General features: G+C 47.0%; 1 protein-coding gene across 1 annotated transcript in view; it reads right to left on the reverse strand.

The window, feature by feature from the left end:
* Positions 1–10,574: 10,574 nt before the first annotated feature.
* PRPSAP1 (phosphoribosyl pyrophosphate synthetase associated protein 1) overlaps positions 10,575–20,220 on the reverse strand; it is a 32,096-nt gene continuing 22,450 nt past the window's right edge. The window contains exons 8-10 of the mRNA XM_036837839.1: positions 13,277–13,347; positions 12,340–12,486; positions 10,575–11,322 (exon numbers count right to left, since the gene is read on the reverse strand). Of these exons, the coding sequence (XP_036693734.1) occupies positions 11,164–11,322; positions 12,340–12,486; positions 13,277–13,347 (377 nt within the window). The 3' untranslated portion in view covers positions 10,575–11,163. The remainder of the gene's footprint in view (positions 11,323–12,339; positions 12,487–13,276; positions 13,348–20,220) is intronic.

The raw sequence follows: 20,220 nt of genomic DNA on the forward strand, positions 1-20,220 counted from the left end.
CCGGGCTGTACAAAACCTTGCTGATCTGCAGCAACTTGCATCAACCCAGGTGACAGCAAGCCCTGCTGACCCGTGCGAAATATTACAAATCCGTGCTGATCTCCACCAAGAGGCACCAATCCATGCTGCTCAGTGCCAAGCGGTCCCATACCACTCTCGTCCATGCCAGCCTGGTTTATACCATGTTGGTCTATGCCAGGAAGTATCACACCATGCTGATAGGCGCTAAGTGGAACCATACCAGGCTGGCCTGTACTAGGTGGTTCCAGTCCTTGCTGATCTCTGCCAGATGCCAATGGTGGCACTGCGTCACTCTGAGCCACGCCAGCTAGTACCGACTCCTGCTCATCCATTCCAGGTGGCATCACTCCAAGCTGACCCACAGTGAGGGGTACCACACCACGTACATAAGTGCTAGGCTGTAGCAATGCAGGCTGGTCCAGGCCAAGTGGTCCTAATCCAGGTTGATCTGGCCATGCATAGATTTGACCCTGGCTAATGTGCACTCCCCCATGCTGATCTGGGGACACATGACCATGCCGATCTCTAGGCAAGGTGGCGGAGGATACGTCCTGATAAACTGGGCCAAGGTGTGCATCCCGTTCATCTCTGCGTAGATGTGCTAAGCCGTGCTGCTCTCTAGCCCGGCGACGATCTGACTCTGCTCTCAACTGGGGACGGGGTTTGGTTAGGCCAGCTTCTTCACGGGCCCTTGAGCGCTGTTCTCTACCAGGAAACCCAGTAGCAGACGCACCTTTGCTTCGTTCCCTGCCAGTAACCCCTTCAGAGGAGTATCCTATGCCACTGGTTCCCGAGAAGGTCTTATCTGTGCTAAAACCACTGGCAGACTCTATAGCCTCATCAATACTTGGATGCTTGGTGGAGGCTCCACTTGGAATTTTATCATTTGATGTTATGGAACCCTGCCCTTTGCGCCTAGGAAGTCCTGTTGATGACTCTGAGACCTGGTGGAAGAGGAAGAAAGAAATCAGTGACTCTAAGTAAAAAGTACTCATTGTAAGAGTTGGAGGGAAGGAAGTCTGGGGTATCTAAGATGATTTAGAGCCCTTGGAAAAATATACCCTCACAAAACTAAACTGGACACAAAGACCAACTTTGACATTCTTGAAGGATAGTTCTCCAGATTTCTGAGAATCTGCACATTTGTAAATGGCATCATAATATGTAATTCCCCTCATAAAAGGCAGGGGAAAACCTGCAAAATAAAAGTGGTCAACTCCAACTCTCGCTGAGTCTACAAATAAAGGACATGAATAATTTATTGAGTTTACAATATAAAGTCTACCCCATCATTGATCCATTGCTGGTGGTAGAGTGTACACTGCAGGGAAAGTATACCATGTATTTAAAATGCAAAGCACAAATCCAGAAATTCCATAGATGGGAATTTTCTGTACGGACTCTCACAAAAGAATGCACCAAGATATATGTACAAAGACAGAGTCTGTGGAATTATTTATGAAAATAGATTATCAATAGGGGTATATTTATGGCACAACCATACTGTAGAAAATTAAGAAGCTGTTAAAAAAAAAAGGATGATGGATTATTCCCATTTCCAGCCCAAATGGAGTTAATAGGGACTAGATTTACCTTCTGGTCTATAACAACCAAAAACAAAAAACCAAAAAGCAACAACTATGAAACAGTGGTTTTCTAGACACTGGGTATCAGCTGATGAAGGCTAGCAATCCCTGAAAGATGGGGAAGCAAAATATGGGAGCCCTACTGTTGCCTCGGCTTACTGGCTGGATGGTTCCCAGGCTGCAATGCAGGGATGGGGGACTGAAGTGGGGCCCAGCAGACTCCCTGTGTGAGAGACAGAGATAAGCATTCAGGGAGACTGAGGCAGCGAGAGCTCAAAGAACACAGGATTGGGAAGAAAGCACAAGCATGTAAAGACAACAAAGCAGATTCCCAGAGGGTTCCCCCTCGGCTATTCAGCACAGAAAGGACCAGCACATACATGTGACGAAACTACCCAGATTGGGAAAAGAACCATCTTCAAAGCTAGAGGGAACAGCACCCAGACTCTTGTGGGGCTGGGAACAGTGCCTGTTTCTACAGGCCAGTTTGGAGAAACCTGTAATTCAGGGGGCAAAGGACTCAGAAAGGTGCTGCGTCGGAAGCGGAGGATAATCAGCCCTACACTGAACATGGCTATGGACCCACTAAGGAAATAACTCAAGGGACTTCCCTGGTGGCGCAGTGGTTAAGAATCCGTCTGCCAATGCAGGGGACACGGGTTCACGGGTTCGAGCCCTGGTCCGGGAAGATCCCACATGCTGCGGAGCAACTAAGCCCGTGTGCCACAACTACTGAGCCTGCGCTCTAGAGCCCGTGAGCCACAACTACTGAGCCTGCACGCCACAACTACTGAAGCCCACGCACCTAGAGCCCGTGCTCCGCAACAAGAGAAGCCACCGCAATGAGAAGCCCGTGCACCGCAACAAAGAGTAGCCCCTGCTCGCCGCAACTAGAGAAAGCCCTCGTGCAGCAACGAAGACCCAACGCAGCCAAAAAAAAAAGCAAAACAAACCTCAAAAAATATACAGTAAAAGATACAGGGAATTAAAATGTTACACTAGGATACATTTATTTAACACAAAAGAAGACAATAACAGAGAAACAGAAAAGACATAAGACATATAGAAAACAAATAGCAAAATGGAAGTTGTGAACTCTATCAGTAATTAAACACTCCAATCAGAAGGCAGAGATCAGCAGAATGGATTTAAAAACATGATCCAGGAGGCCCGTAGTTGCCTAAAGGGGACTTTTCTTTTCGCACCCGGAGGCACATGAGGCCCCGTCCATGGACTGGGTAGCCATGGCCACAGACAGCACAGTAGCGAGTGCCGGCGTGTGTGTCCTGGTGCCAGGAGGGGTGCTGACCCAGTGCGTGTTCACTTTGAAGAGGAAGATGGGGCCGCAGTTAGTTGAAGTCATGTTCAATCTTGTGAAGCCCCTTTCTAAATTGCTCCACTATTCCTTGGGTCCCAAAGCAGAAGATATCCAAAGGGTGACCACAACCTAACAGGCAGTCACCCGCCTTTCCCTCGGTGGAGGCCTGCAGATAGGTTTTAATTTTTGCTTTCTACTTTGTTTAACCTGTCAGGCCACAAAGCTTTGAAGAGGAAATGTCCTTTGCTTTGGACACGCTGTTTCTGCAAGACAGCATCTATCCTCAAGGTCCACGGACCTAGTACCATGGCCACTGGAAGATCTTCCGATTGTTAAAAGACCATTGCCATGGATCTAGCTGGCACCCCAGACTCATTACCTTGATCACAGGGAATTGAGGAAGCTTTTTCCTCCCTTGAGCAAGTTTTGACTACAATGCTAGGATTGGGTTTTCCTGATTATGGTAAGTCTTTCATTCTTGCTGACCGTTAGAAGAAGAAGTACCAGGAGGAGGAGGAGGAAGAGGAGAAGTAGAAGCGACGTCATCATCATCACCTCTGGGTAATGAAGAAAACTGCAAAGAACTGCCCTCTCGGCCATCAGAACACGCCCTTGGAAACAAGAGGTCAGTGTCCTTTCACACTCAAGTCCTGGGATGGGCATCGTCCATGTTAGTTCTGAGCTCCTTTAACGGTAGCTGCCACGTGGATAGCTGCAGCCTCCTTCCTCATGTCTGGTTCTCCAAACATGGAATTTACTTTTCCATACTCATCACTCCCCAACCCCGGACTCACATCCTCCCTTCCACCCTGGCTCTCTACTCATGACGCAGGCAGATGGTGCACCTCACAATTGCCTTAGAGTTACCACCAACAACGCCAAAAAAACATTGGGCTCAAGTGTGTTGTATTTTCCCAACTTGAGATAGTGAAACTCTCCTTCCACTGCCTTCATTATGGTCTATGCAGGCCTGCACTTGTCATTACTTGCTCTCTTGCTTCTCAAAAATTAATATTTATACTAATTCTCATCTGCTTCTGGGGTCGTTCATGATTATGAGCAACTGTCAGACCCCTGACACTTTCTTACCTCTGGAGAAGTAAAAATGTCTAGAATTGCTTCTGTTGGGGCTTACTTTTAGGTCTTGCAGGTGTCTTCTGGTGGCACCCCGAGGAAATGTGTTGCTCACTCAAAACATAGGACAGTGACATGTGGGTAAGTGTAAAAAAGCTTTGGCTTAAAACAATATAACAGTGAAAGCAGAGGCCACCTTTTTCTAGGCCACTCTCTTTGTTTGCAGGCTCTTCTTCCAACTCTCTCTGATGCTGCTTTCCTCTGAAGAAGGGCCCCAAACTCAGAAAGCAGTCTGGGAGACCAGAAGGGTGTCTTTTGGAGACCCAGATAATATTTGGCGAACCCCAGATGGCCACTTGGTGGTGCCAAAGTGTTCTTCGCTCTCTTGCCCGTGAGTCTGTACGTCCATGTGACCCTTTTTGAGTGACCCAGATACACAAAGCCAGGGGAAGAGGAACGTCAAGGCCAAAGGGCCGCTGATCCTTGTCATCGAGGGCCGTTTGAAAATACCCACTTTATTCAGACAAAGAAAGCTTAGCCTGGTTATCCTGTGCACTGCCTTGGCACAGATGCCCGCACCCGTGGGTACAAGTCACCATCAGCAAAAGGCTTCCTGAAGAGGTTTTATTTCCAGGGTTGGTCACCTTTGTCCACTAATAGTGAAGGGACTCGTGCATTTCAGGACAGACTCTAAAGGAACTCTGAAAAGCTATGAAAGCAAATCAAAACTATGCTCTGGTACTGTTTTCTATCTAACCGATCGGCCAAGCTAAAAAAAGTGGGTACCAACAGACAGCGTTGGCGGGATACTGAGAAACAATTTCTCTCCTACATTGCTGGTGGGGGTCCAAACTGGAACCACGCCCGCGAAAGGTAATTTGGCAAAAGCTAGCCAAATCACAAATGTGCGTTCTGTTTCTAGGAATCTACCCTATGAGTACCTTCACTTGTGTGAGTGTCACATTAGAGCACGGTTTGTTATAAGATTGGGGAAAAACATAAAAAATATCCATAATAGAAAACTTGTGAAATAAATTATAAACATCCACATAATGGAATATTGCACAGCAGTAAAAAGGGAAAGGTTCGGGGGCCCCACCCAAGACCGCTGCCCAAGCCCCCCCACCCCCACCCCCGTCTCTGTTCACCATTTGTGAGGCCTTCCAGCCGTCAGTAATCGCCTGCTCCAGCTCTTCCCAGGTGACCATGGTGGCTTCTTCTGCAGCAGGCATCACACTGAGCTTCCAGCTCATTGTTTCCTGACAGTGAAAGACAACACGTATGCGTGCACACACACACACCAAACACACACAACATACAATACAACACATACACACACACACACACACACCCCGAGTTTAATCCCAGGAAGCTTTAGGAACAGAACAGAAGTAACAGGATTGGGTGGGTCCAAAGCCCCGAGGAAAAGCCACTGTCCAAGTAACCAGTGAGTCCTGAGTGGCTGGTTTCCTGTCCCATGTGGGCCCTGGATGGACAACTGAGCAAGGAGGGAAAGAATGTTCTCTCATTCCAGGGGGGGCACCCCAAGAGGCAGAGGGCATACAGCACCCCACCCTGGAAGGATGCAGACACCTGGGGTGAGAGTCTGGATGAGCCCCGAGAGAGGGGGCCGGGCTGCGGGCAACCATCCTACCCCCCTGGGGCCCCTGAGGGCCCTTTCCCACAGAACTGGCTGAGATTACCAGGAATTCGTCCCTTTCTCTAATCAGCTTCTCCAGTTCGTCAATCCGTTGGAGGAGTTTCTGGAAGAAGAGTGCAGAGATTGAGGATCAAAGCAGCCCCTCCTGTGGCCCCTACACGCGCACGCACACACACACACACACACACACACACACACACACACATTCTCTCTCACAAGGCAGAAGAGGAAAGGAGGTGTGTGGGTCTGAGAGAAGCCGAGGGTAAAGAGAAGGCTGGTAAGCCAGGCTCCCCGTTCTCTTCCCAGCCAACAAGAGGAAGGGAAGCGAGTGTGGTAGGTGGTACCCGGGGACAGCGTGCCACAAGCAAAAACAATGCAGGAATGGGAACCTTTCTTTGGTCCTGGGATGCATTTCACACAACCCACTAGTGAGACATTCCAGCACTGCTCGAGGAGGCTAACCTCGCCTCTCAAGGACAAAGATGACTGGGTACTTCAAGGGCATCTGAACGACTGTGTTGCTTAAAGAGAAAAGCACCTCAAAAGAACCAAAGCAAATTGCTACCATTTAAGTGGCTCCTTATAACTTCTGCAAACCTCCAGAATCTACGAATCTAAAGGTAAAACAAGCCTTTAGTCTAACCGAAGACAGCCCCAAACCTAAAAACACCACACTTTAAAAAGAAAAGCTTCCCAGAGCAAAAATGAGTCCTGCTGGGGGCTGGAGGCCTGGGATGAGGTGGGCACGTGGCATCCGTGGGTGAGTCTCCTCCAGGGTCTCGGCCACCTCCTCCTTTGAGCTTTTCTTCTCTCTCAAGTCTCTCTTCTCAGCCTCTCCCTGGGCTTCCTCCTACTTGCTCCTCCTTTTTCCCCAGCTCTAATCCCCTACTCCGGTCTCATATGGGCCTGAAACAGGAGCACTGCCTAGTATCTCCTGGAACTGGCATACTTCCGGTCTCTGCTGTTCACTGGAAAATGCTTACGCTGAGGGATCTGTGCTTCTCTCTCCCAGGGAGCAAAGACCCAAGTGAGAGTGGGGCTGCCTGGGGGGCTGCAGGTAGGGGGATGGTGGTGGTGACCCATAACCCTCTCCGTTCCAGTCCCCCTCTTCTTGGACCAAGCTTTGTCTCTCAACACCCACCACCTTCCTTCTTTACTCTAGTTTAAAGGAAATTCGCTCAAAGAATATTGAGAAGTTGTCAGCCCCTCTCTGGGTCGGTTCAGGATGCCTGGGTGTCTGACAAGTGGTGGGTGGGCCCCCGTGTAAACAGAGGGGACGAAGAAGGCTGCCCGGGAAGGGGCCACTCAGCTCCCCAAGGTGGGGTCCCGGCCGCCCTCACCTCCGGGTGCAACTCGGGTTGCTCCTTCACCTTTTGCTGGGCTTCCTTCAGTATTTTCACGTCTTCCATGATGTCCTGGAGCAGCTCCATGCTCTGAAACGTAGAGCACGGGCCGCGCCGCGTGGGCCCAGGCCGCAAGCAGGCCTGGGCCCCGCCACGCCTCCCGGCTCCGGCCTCCTCCCCCAGGTGCGCCTCCGGGGCTCAGCTCCAGGGGGCGCTGCAGAGCGGCCGGGGCGGGGGGAGGGGCGGACAGCCTGCGCGCCCACCTGGGGGACCGGCTCGCTGTCCTTCCGGACTTTCGTCGACCCTACTTGCGCCTTCCCCTGCATAAGCAAGGGCAGGTCCTTCACTTCCAGCCAGTCCCGGGCGTCCAGCCCTCCGGCCTGGGAGGGGAAGTGCTCCACGTGCGCCACGATGGCCTGCACCTGGCTCCCCATGGTCGTGAGCTGCAGGCTAAGGTCCTGGACCTGCCCGCCCAGGTCCTTCACCTGGCTCTCCAGCGCCTGCGGCTGCGCCCTACCGCTTGAGACCCGCGGGGACTCGAACAAGCGACTCTGCTCGAGCATCGGGGACGGGAAGTCGATCAGAGTATCCTGCAGGTTGAGATTCTTGAGCATGGCCACGATGAGCGTGTGCAGGGCCGTGAAGTTGACGGCGCCCACCTCCGGGGTGCCGATGGCGAGGTCGGCCAACTCCCGGAGGGAGACCGAGGGGGCCGCCGTCGCGGGCGGCATCGTGCGCCTTCTCCGGCGGCCCTGCCCCCCTCACGGCTTGTCGCGCTTCGGGGGCCTTTCCGGGCCCCTGCGAGGCCCCGGGGCACCCCCGCCCCTGGGTCCCGCCGCGCCGGGCAGCAGGCGCAGTCTGGAGCCCGCCTGGAGGACGGAGAGGAAGCGCCTGACCCTCGGGCTTCCCGCTCTTCGCTCCCGGGAAACCGGGATCCGGGCACCGCCGAGGCTCCGCCGTCAGCCCGCCACCGTCCGATCTTCGGTCTCCGAGCTCGAGCCCTGGAGTGCCCTGCCCTGGCGGCTGGCGGACGTTTGGAACTGGGTGCGCGGCCCCGTTCGCTGCCCGGTTGTGGGAGGCCCCCCGCGCGCCCCCGGGATTCCGCGCAAGAACACGCCCCGCTGAGAGCCGGCCTTAGCGCGGAGACCTGCCCGTTCTAGAAGCCACCCCCGACCCCCAAGGACTAGCCAGTCCTAGTAGGTCAGGAAGCCCTGGCCACACCCCAAGGTGCCACCAATTTTTGTTCTCAGTAAACGCTCCCAAACGGCACTATAAGGGCTGTGCCGAGGAATTCCTACCAGGAAACACATCCGTTTTGGCGCGGGGAGGGGGGGGGAGGGGTGGAGACCCCTTAAGGTTCACCTAGATTCCAGCTGATTTACTCTCCTGTGGGGGCCACAACAGTGGGAAGATTTAAGAGGCCTCATGGCCACTATGTTTTGTGTGTTTTAGTTGTTCCCTTCGCAGGGCGGTGGCACGGATCTAAGAGACGCAGTCCTGAGACCTTGGCCCCTTGGGAACAGTTCCCATATCATTCTGCTCAATCAGAAGGGAAGGTAACCTGGAAAAAGACCACTCACTACCCAGGCGGTTCCAGTTAGCCACAAGCTGACAGACCTTCTCTGCGCCGCCCTGGCCTCATTTATCTCAAAACAGACATCTGGTCAAGCGCCAGCATCTCCCCTGGTTACAAGGCAGGACTGATTAGACAGGACCAGAGGAATCTGATGCCCTCAGCAATTGAGGCTTGACTTCCCCATACTAGATTCTCCCAGAAAACAGGTAACAATTTTCAGTGTTTATATTCAGGAAGGTAAAGAAAACTTGTAACTGCATCTATACTATGTATTATTTTAACTACTTTTCAAATTCAAATTTTTAGTTTAGTCTGAACTGGTAAAATTGAAACCCTTCATTTTTCACTCCCTCCCCCTCCAATAAAAGCAGTGTTTCCTGGAAATGGAGTTTTAGACACGAGTCTAAAACCTCCCTGAGGGTAACACCCAAGGATTTTTGTCCATTTTTGTCACCCAGAGCCTGACACACAGTAGGCCTTCAGGTGGTTGTTGAGATCATCAAAAGAAGAAATTCTTTGTAGTCTTCTGTGCACTTACACTCTTACATTAGAAAACGTAAGGCTGGGGGCTTCCCTGGCAGGCCAGTGGTTAAGACTCCGCCTTCCAATGCAGGAGGTGCGGGTTCGACCCCTGGTCAGGGAGCTAAGACCCCACATACCTCAAGGCCAAAAAACCAAAACATGAAACAGAATCAATACTGTAACAAATTCAATAAAGACTTAAAAAAAAAATAGTCCACATCAAAAAAATCTTAAAAAAAAAAAAAGAAAACGTTAAGGCCAGATCACAAAGTTGAAGTTGAAGCCTTAGGACTCAGCATCAGCTGTACTGGAGGCTGTGGTGTGGTGTGTGGGCTTAACCATTCTAAGTTCAGTGACTTTCTACTGAATGTGACTGCTACTACTACACTAGCTACGGCCAGAACATCGGCTCCCAAGCCCTCACGTTTCCATTTTCATGTCCCTGAGACTTGCTATCATGCCAGGCACACACTAGGACTCACCAATGCAAAGAGCTTATTCTAATATACTCCAATTCTAATCCCAGGAGATATATTCTCCTAAACGCTTTGGTAAATAAGTACATTTAAAATCTCTTTTAGAGACACAGGAAAGAAAACATTAACTGCAGGTATAAATGGAATTTGGGGTTGAAAAGGACCTTAGCTTTCAATTCCTAACCTCCCCTTCCACAACCGATGACAGAGGGCCAGAAAGGACTGGTCATCTGACCGACCTCCAGGACAGAACCAGTCTCCTGAGTAACAGTCCGCGGCTCTTCCTCTACAACCATGCTAATTATTTGATAATTAAGTTCTTTCCTCAGAATTCCCCTACTTGGACTATTAACAAAAGGCAACTTCTTTGTGTGCTTGAAAAAGCAAATGTGCTCAAGTCTTGATGGCGGGCTGGGAACTTTCCTAGTCATTGGGAAAGGGGGAAAAATGTCCAGGAAACCTCCCTGCAGAGAAATACAATTGTACAAATAAGCGAATTGCCCTTTATTATCTCTTAGGAGCTATGAGAACCAATGAGAGACTACAGTTCATTTCCGGGCAGACACTCCTCCTGCCTGTTTCATTCAGTCCTGACTTGGATCAGACTAAAAGGTATAAAAAGTCTACACTGCATTTGCGGCAAGGCCTGCCCGACAAATAAGGTATCAACTAGAATCGTGATTATGTAATTTAAAATGGTGGCAGAATGATCAAGCGCAGTCCTAAGTAATGCAACCAACCTAAGTGTCACCTGTCATGCAGGGAAAAGTACAGTTACGTTTTTGTTTTTTGTTTTTTTTAATTTAGGTTGAAAATATATTATTCAACAAGAATTGAACGTCACGGAATGTGAAGGGAAGGGAATGGAACCTGCAGAGGGAGACTTATGTCCAGGAGCCATGGACCTGGACCACCCTGCATTCAAGGCACCAGCTTCTGCAGAGTCTGGACAGAAGGCAGGAGAGTGGGCAGCTCTGCAATGTAGTGAAGACACTAGCAAGACAGAAAATTCTTTTATTTGCAATTTAAGAGCAACTCGGAGATCCAGAGTTAGGATGTGATTTTTTAATCTGATGTCCTCGCTAGGGGTAACGCCACAAATGCTTCATTGTTCACTGGCTGCTGGCAAGGAGTTTCTCAAAGAAAAATATGATTCTCTGTAAAAGATGTGCACGAAGTTGACTGGCGAGAGGACAACTGGAATAGGAACAGTGCCGGGTGCTCAGCTCTCCTAACCAAGTTCAACATTAACACGGATGTTTCCCTGCGCTGGAAACAACTGAATGAACGTTAGAGAGTTAGGACTTGATCTCCCTTTCACTCCCTTTCAATATCAACAAGATTTTCAGATCCTCTTCAGGAAGGTGTCTAACTTTTTTTTAAGGAACAGGATGGCGACGGCAGACAGTTGAGGCCATGGACCCGTGATCTCTGTCTTCCCCTTGACCATCTTAATGCCTCCTACCCACCAAACTTGGCAAGAGAGACCATCTGCCTCCCTTGAAAGGAAATGCTGTGTACATAATGGTTGGCACTGCTTTTCACATGTTTTCCTTGGGAGTTCCAGGGACAAGGCAACCGGGAAAGCTAGTCGTCCACTGTGATGTTTCGGAAAAGGTACGCCATGGACTCCCCGTTGTGGATTCTCCGAATCGCTTCAGAAAGAATCAGACTGATGTCCACAGTCTTAATCTTGGGACACTGCAGCTTCTGGACCTCGTGAGGGACAGTATTCGTCACCACCACCTGGTCGTTGCAGTAATGGAAAAGAAACGCTGTTACTGATGTGTGCGGCCCAACGTGGTCACTCAGAAAAGTTTACCTAACGTGTGGTACCCACAGACCAAGGCCCAAACTATAAAACCTTATTCCACTCAGTACAGTTTTTACAAAAGAACCCGACTTTACACAGGGCAAAGTTTACATGATTCAAAACAGAAGCTTAGGAAGGTCACGTCTACGTATGCAGAAATGACAGGGTGAGCCCCAGCACTGCGGGAAACCTTCCTATTATCAAGGAAGAATTCAAGTCTTGAGAGAAACGCTACTATGGTATCAAGTCATATTGAAATACAAATTATACTGAAGTACACAGAGCAAATCTTTATGAAAATAGACATATATTCCTAACTATACATCTGCCCCAACAGACCACTAGCCACCCAAAGCATGATCTCACAGTCCTCTCGAGAGGGAGTAAGCAATACTGACTGAGGGGCTTCCCTGGTGGCGCAGTGGTTAAGAATCCGCCTGCCAATGCAGGGGACACGGGTTCGAGCCCTGGTACGGGAAGATGCCACATGCCGCGGAGCAACTCAGCCCACGCGTCACAACTACTGAGCCTGCGCTCTAGAGCCCACAAGCCACAACTACTGAGCCCGCGAGCCACAGCTACTGAAGCCTGCGTGCCTAGAGCCCGTGCTCCACAACAAAGAGAAGCCACTGCAATGAGAAGCCCGTGCACAGCAACGAAGAGCAGCCCCTGCTTGCCGCAACTAGAGAAAGCCCATGTGCAGCGACGAAGACCCAATGCAACCAAAAATAAATAAATTAATTAAAATAAAATAAAAAAAGAAAATTTCAAAAGAAAAAAAAACTGAATGAGCCATTTAACTATTCACGGAAAACAGAGCAGCAAATTGTGACTCAACTTCCTTGAATGGGTCGTCCAGGATATCTACCTTACGCAGAAACAATGGCTCTCTGTATATAAAATAAAAAATTAAAGACTTCAAAAAGAAAGAAAAAAAAGAGCAGACAGACCTCGTCAATGGAGGACTCCTCAATCAGACGGGGGGCCTCCGCAGACAGGATGCCGTGAGTGGCCATGACGTAGATCTTATAAGCGCCTCTCTCTTTCAGGATCTCCGCAGCAGCAACAAAACTTTCCACATCATCAATGATGTCATCCTGAGAAGAGACCAGTATTAGTGCTAAGTTCCCTCCATCCCCATCTATAAACACACACCTCTCTGCACTTTGCTTCAGAGGATGTCTAATGGAAAATCAGAGCTATCTGCCTGGGTCAAAGACTGAACGTCCATTTGGAACCGCGTGGCCTTGTAACGTGCATGGCTGTCCGTGGAAAGAGCAGCAAAGCCTCACTACAGTCATACGCGACATTGCGGCCTGAGTTCAGGAGACTGCCAAGACTCCTTTCCCTGTTTCAAATTTCTGATGAATCCCACATAGCCAGTGTCTCATTTACTTTTTTCCAAGAGAAAGTTAATAGAGGGGAACAGAGAAATAAAGTGAGCCATTGTAAAGGGCCGGTCCTCTGGCCCAGCTGAGGCGTTTAGAGCTGGGAGCACATGTATCGTGTTAAAGTAACAAAGAACAAGACACACATTCTTGTTAGTGAGAATGAACAGCCCCCCTTCAGCTCACTTCACTGCCCACGAGCTTAAGGTTGAGTAAGTCAGCTGGTTTGACAGGACACAGACCCCTTCAGACAAAGGTTATTTATGGAATCGAATTTACTTACAGGTGCTACTACTGTGCTCGTTTTACAACTGTAGGTTACAATAATCCCGGTTCATCTGTTTAAAAGTTTCTCCTAGTTGTCCTAGGGGAGCCTGGGTGAGAAAGGCTAGATGGGTCCACTTAAATGCATCATCGTCACTGGACACCAATCCTAAGGTGGACACCTACTAAGAGTCAGTAATGTCATCTCTGCACACGAAGGAAGACTGTGACCTACCACAATGATCGCGATGCGTCCTCCAACATCTCCGACTACCGTGATCGGTGGCTTCTCCTTGGCCATCATCACTAGCAAAGCAAGACAAATCACAAGACCTCTGTTAGTCACGTATCACTAGGTAAACGTAGTCATCACAACGCCATTCCCTGGAAGTGGTGGCAGAGCCAGGGCGGACAATTAAAAAGTGTGCAGATTCCCCTCAATCAACCTGGGTTCTCTCAGAAACAGGTTATCCGGAGCAGCACCGTCCAACAGCAGGGAAGGCGAGCCATAAAAGTAAGTTTACATTTTCTAGTACCCACATTAGAAAGCAAAAAGAAATAGGTGAAATTAATAGATTTTTTTTTTTTTTTTTAATTTATTGGCTGTGTTGGGTCTTCGTTTCTGTGCGAGGGCTTTCTCTAGTTGCGGCAAGCGGGGGCCACTCTTCATCGCGGTGCGTGGGCCTCTCACTATCGTGGCCTCTCTTGTTGCGGAGCACAGGCTCCAGACACGCAGGCTCAGTAGTTGTGGCACACGGGCTTAGTTGCTCCGCGGCATGTGGGATCTTCCCAGACCAGGGCTCGAACACGTGTCCCCTGCATTGGCAGGCAGATTCTCAACCACTGCGCCACCAGGGAAGCCCCTAGATTTTTATTTTACCCAATACAGCCAACATATTATTGTTTTGATACGTAATCTATATGCAAATTTATTAGAGATGTTTTACTTTTTTTTTTTCATACTAAGTCTTCGTATTTGGTGTGCATTCTCCACACGCAGCGATTCTCAGTTGGGACCAGCCACGTTTCAAGGGCTCAGCAGCCCCGTGTGCCTAAGAGCCAGGGGACGCTGGGCGGCGCAGGCCTCAAGTCAGGGAGGAGCAGAGCAAGAGAGATCTCACCGGCACAAAGAAGCGGCACCACGGTGCCACTCAAAACAGCAATATTCCACTTGTAAAGAAATGTAAATAAATGCCGCTCTGCAGAAAGTAAACAGGGAAAGGCTGCCAGACTGCCAGATAAATAGCTGACTTTACTTCATTTTCTTCCAAGGCGACCTTACTGGGACAATGTAACCTTATTATCAGACAACTACACCACTGACATAATCGGTTTCCTGAAAGTTAGGAAGCCGAAGACAATAACCACAAGTCCATCACCTTTTCCTGATTTAAGTGATCCTTAAAGTAGAGGCTTCTTATCTCACTACAAAATTTATATGTGAAAAAGGCCCATCAGTGTACAAAGCAAACTACAGGATGCAGAAGGGACATAGGAATTCACCCTGAAAAGGAGGTTAGTAAACTGAGAGAGGAAAAATATTTCAGAAGAACAGGCTAAACATTCTACTTCTTTGGGGAAGCTTTTTTTAATTCTGAAATATTTACTAAACTAGTAGTGGGGGAGCGGGAATAGAATAAATTCAGGGTAGTTATATAGTTTAGTAATTATCAGCAAGCAATCCATTTTAGCTGACTCCTATCTACAGGCGCTGTAAACCTGGAAGAACATGTGTCCCTTTGCTTATACTAGCAAATCAGCCGAGTTGAAATTCAGCACTATTTTACTGGCAAATTTCAGTAGACATTTCCTGATTTCCCATCCTGGAAACAAGGGCAATTTGTTAAATTTGGGCAGTCAAAAAGGCTCTGCATACGTATAAGTATCACCTAAAAGGGGGAGGAAATAAACCACCAACATCAGAAAAGCCTTCCTCAAATTCTGTCTTTAAATTAAACCATGTGGGTAGGTGGTTACGTTGACCTACCCGCTTCTTAAAGAGATGTGGCCCCTTTCTTGACCATTTTTCTCTGTAAAAAAAGAAAAAGACTGAAAGCCAGTAACCCTCATCAGACATCAACAGAAATTCAGCTCTAGTTTGATGCATGTCACAGTATTCCTGTTGACTTTTCTGTAAGCCTACCTCTCCCCAAAAAACTTCTGTCAGTTTGAAATGAAAAACAGGCATGGCTAGGATCAAGGCTTAAAAAAAAGGCTCAGTCCCAGCTCATAACAGCCTTTGGGATCGGCACAAACTAAATACATAATTTGCTGGCTACTAAAAAAGAGGCAGACTTCGTTATAGCATCAAGAGAATAGGACCTCACAGCCTTAAAAAAATGTCCCCAAATTTCTAAAAGCTTGCCCAGGAAATAAAACACTAATGATTCAAACTTTCCAGTAAAAGTAATATATGTACTGAAGGTCAAGAATAAAGGGTGCTGAGCTTCCCTGGTGGCGCAGTGGTTGAGAATCTGCCTGCCAATGCAGGGGACACGGGTTCGAGCCCTGGTCTGGGAAGAGCCCACATGCCGCGGAGCAACTAAGCCCGTGAACCACAACTACTGAGCCTGCGCGTCTGGAGCCTGTGCTCCGCAACAAGAGAGGCCGTGACAGTGAGAGGCCCGCGCACCGCGATGAAGAGTGGCCCCCGCTTGCCGCAACTAGAGAAAGCCCTCGCACAGAAACGAAGACCCAACATAGCCAAAAATAAAATAAATAAATAAATAAATTAATTAATTAATTAAAAAAAAAAAAGAATAAAGGGTGCTAAAATTATTCTATGTTTAAGAGTCTGCTCTCTTTTTCCACTTTGTCAAACAAAACCCAGTATGTTTAAGAATAAAATGAACTGTGCGCCATTACTTGTGGCCAGAAATCACTGTTAAAACTACATCGACTTACTGCAGTAAAAATGTCAATTTAGCAAATGATTTCCAATGTTCTTATGAAGGAAGTAGGAAATTGTCTTTTGCATTTAAAATTATCATTTTCCAGGTAAAATAGTGCTGCTTTTACAACCATCCTTTAGATTACACACACACACACACATACACTCTTTTACTGTTTTGCCAGAATCAAAAAACCTTCCTCTCTTAAAATAGAGTGAAAAGGGATGGATATTCCTTATCCATTTTGATCTTGGTCTATTTCTAACTCAATGGAATGTCAAACTTTATCAACAGACTGACATTAAAGACAGATATATGAAATAAAATAAGGTCGCCAGTAGAACTAGAACTGAAATTATTTCCGAGCTCATAATGCTCATAATGCTATCTACATGCAAACAGGTCAAAACTTACATTTAACAAATGCTCAAGGGGAGCCGATGTCGGTTTTCACTTTAGTGGTGAAAGCCACACCTTCACTTGTACAATTAACAAGCCAGGAAAATCAAGGCAGAGCAGGTGACTCCCTCTCATTTTTGCATTCCAAGCTCTTAAGTGTCACCACTGTGGCAAACACAGAGCACTGTTTAGTGGAACCACTGACACACAGTCCTTTCAAGTTCATTAGATTCCCTGCCATCAGGGAGGTATCAACTCTATCTTATAAAAGAGAAACATTTACACTACCTCACTTTTAATAAATTACTTTAGAAAAGGGTTTCTCAACCTTGGCACTACTGACATTCTGGGCTGGATAACTGGTCAGTAGCATCTGTGGCCTCTACTCCCTAGATGCCTGTAGCACCCCATGCCCCCCCGTTGAGACAACCAAGAAATGTCTCCAGACACTGCCAAATATGCTCTGGGGAGCAAAAGCCCCCTCGGTTGAGAACTACCGCTCTAAAACAATGGGTTCCAGGGACCTCCCTGGAGGTCCAGTGGTTAGGACTTCACGTGCCAATGCAGGGGGTGTGGGTTCGACCCCTGGTCAGGGAGCTAAGATCCCACATGCCTCATGGCCAAAAAACCAAAACAGAAAACAGAAGCAATATTGTAACAAATTCAATAAAGACTTTAAAAACAGTCCACATCAAAAATACTTTAAAAAATAAAATTAAATTTAAAAATGGGTTCCAGGAAGATAACATAGTTCTTTCTTAAAAATACACAGACTCCGAGAGTGAATGTCTGCTTTCCTTTGTCCTTGTTCTAATGTCTTCATCTTCATTACTATTGAATAAACTATTATGACATACTAGAAGCAAAACTGATATGTAAACATAAAGCATATTTAATTTGGAAGGTACTGAATATAATACACATACAAGAAATAACATTTTTTTCAGAATTCCCTTGGCTATATCTGTAAAAGGGGATCATAGAAAATGATCCTATGGGGACTTCCCTGGTGGTCCAGTGTTTAGGACTCGGCACTTCCACTGCAGGGGGCATGGGTTCAATCACTGGTCGGGGAACTAAGATTCCGAATGCCTCAGCCAAAAAAAAAAAAAAAAATTTAAAAAAAACGATCCTATGGCGATTGTAAAAGTTGTAATGTAAACATACCAACCATCTATGAAGGAGTGACAACACTGTTACAATAAGTAATAAGGCAACATTCTCAGAAGAGAATCTCACCATATAAAATATTGTGGCAATTTGGCAATATCTGTCAACTTAACTTCTGACGCAATAATCTGATTTCTTGGTCTTTATCCCGTAAATACATTCGGTCACTTATGAAAGAATGTAAGTCGAGGTTAATCAGAGGCAATGACGTGCTGTGACTGAGTGTGTCCACTCTGGAGCCCAAATCTTGGTTTCTAAATACTGCTTCCCACTGAAGGAACTGGGGCTCCGTGGAGAAATGGCTGGTCCCAGGGCTAAGAAAGTACGAGATGAGCGTGGAACATCTAGTTGTACTGGAAAGTAACAAGGAAGAGTCAACACACGATAGGGACATGTCCAAAGAACGTGGGAGGCAGCCTGAAGGAGTTCTCTCTGGCCAAGTCTGAGACAATTTGAGCATTAACACAAGTAGTAGCAATGGAGTATAACGTGCTGAATATAACACGACTCCACGAATCCGCACTGATACAAATGACTGAACGGACAGGGAAGGAGGGGAATTAGAAAAACCTCCATTTGACAAAAATCACAGTAGTAAGTGATTCAACCCAATATGAGGAAAGAAACAAGCCCCAACGCAAGGATATTCTACAGATAACTGGCCTGCACTCTTCAGAAGTATCAAGGTCACTGGAGACAAAGAACAGAGGAGTCACTCCTGATTAACTGAGACCAAAGAGAAATGACAACTGGTGCAACGTGTGATCTTATACTGGGTCCTGGGCCCCAAAAAACTGTTTTCTTTTCCTCGGAAGGATACTGGTGGGACAGCTGGTAAAATGTGAATAAGGTCTGCAGATTAGATAACAGTATTGTAACAACGTTATTTTCCTGAGTCTGATAATCATATGTGCTTATATTAGACAGTCTCCGTTTTTAGGAAATATACACAAGTATTTAGCAATAAAGGGGCATTATGACTGCAACTCACTCTCAATGGTTCAGAAAAAAAAAAAAGGCATATAAATGTTCAATTTGGGGGCTCTGAGTGAAGAGTAGAGAGAGGAATTTTGTATTGTTCTTTCACCTTTTCTCTAAGTCTGCAGTTAGTTCAAAATGAAAAGCTAAAAAAACAAAGTAGTGTGGATTCTGGCATCAGCAACTACATTCCAAACCCTGGCGCCGCCAGCCCCGGCTGTGTGTCTCGGTTTCCTCACTGGCAGAATGAGGGATCACGAGAGCACCTATGCGTACTATTGTGCGAGGACCAAATTCGAAGATCTACTAAAGGGCTTAGAACGGCTCTTGGCACGTAATAAGGACTCACGAGATGTTTATTTATTTTATTTTATTTTAAAATTTATTATTATTATTTTTTTTATTTTTGGCTTGTGGGATCTTAGTTCCCCGACCAGGGATCAGACCTGGGTCCACAGAAGTGAGAGCACCGAGTCCTAACCACTGGACGCCAGGGAATTCCCAACAGACGTTTATTACTATTGGAGCCTTGTTTTTTATACCCAAAGGTTGGGAAAAAAAATAAGTGCATCAACAGGGGACTGGTTAAATAAACTATGGCATATCCAAAAACAGTATACTATGAAACTGTAAAGACAGAAATCTGTATGGACTGAGAAGGAGCTAATGAATGAAAAAAGCAAGGGGCAGAACAATGTATAACATACAACTGTTTGCGTGAAAATGAGGGAATCTGCTTGTATTTGCATAAAAGCTCTAAATGGATACACAAGAAACCAACCACACAAGAAACCAACCACACTGGAGATCAGAGTAGCTGCAGGAGAGGGGGGAGGTAGGTGGGTGGAAAGGTTTTTCACCATAAAGGATTTTATACTTTTTGAATTTTGAAATATGTGAATGTATTCCCTATTCAAGAACTTTAATTATGAAAATCTCAAAAAAAAAAAAAAATGCTGTGACACTAAAAATTTAAAGAGTATATTACTTGTTTCTCTTACAATAAAAACCTCCAAAGTTGAAAACAGAGCAGTGGAAATTTTATAGAATGGGGAAAAAAAACTGTAATGTTTATACCTTAGACAGGAGCCTGTCTGAAATAACCCGTCTGCGGTGTAACCATGCTAGTATTTTCCCGCCGTATTAGTCTGTATCTTTCTGAGGCATGGCAAATAGATACAGATTTTAAAAAGAAATACTCTCCTTCCTCTAAAAACCATGATATATCTTCCAGCATAGAATGCCTGTTATTATCACTCAAAAGTCCATCAAAGTAAATAGCTTCCACTCTGTTGGATTAAAAATAAATTAGTCAGGGGCTTTCCTGGTGGCGCAGTGGTTGAGAATCTGCCTGCCAATGCAGGGGACACAGGTTCGAGCCCTGGTCTGGGAAGATCCCACATGCCACGGAGCAACTAGGCCCGTGAGCCACAATTACTGAGCCTGCACGTCTGGAGCCTGTGCTCCGCAACAAGAGAGGCCGCGATAGTGAGAGGCCCGCGCACCGCGATGAAGAGTGGCCCCCGCTTGCCGCAACTAGAGAAAGCCCTCGCACAGAAATGAAGACCCAACACAGCCATAAATACATAAATAAATAAATAAATAAATTTTAAAGTAAATAAATAAATAAATAAATTAGCCAGGTATCAGGTCAAAGGGCTACATCACTAAATCAAGTGCTAAAGTTACCTGATCACCAAAGCCTGATATGTGATCAACGGTTGCTATCACCTATCTTACC

This window comes from Balaenoptera musculus, chromosome 20, assembly GCF_009873245.2.
Source record: "Balaenoptera musculus isolate JJ_BM4_2016_0621 chromosome 20, mBalMus1.pri.v3, whole genome shotgun sequence".
NCBI classification, from domain to species: Eukaryota; Metazoa; Chordata; class Mammalia; order Artiodactyla; family Balaenopteridae; genus Balaenoptera; species Balaenoptera musculus.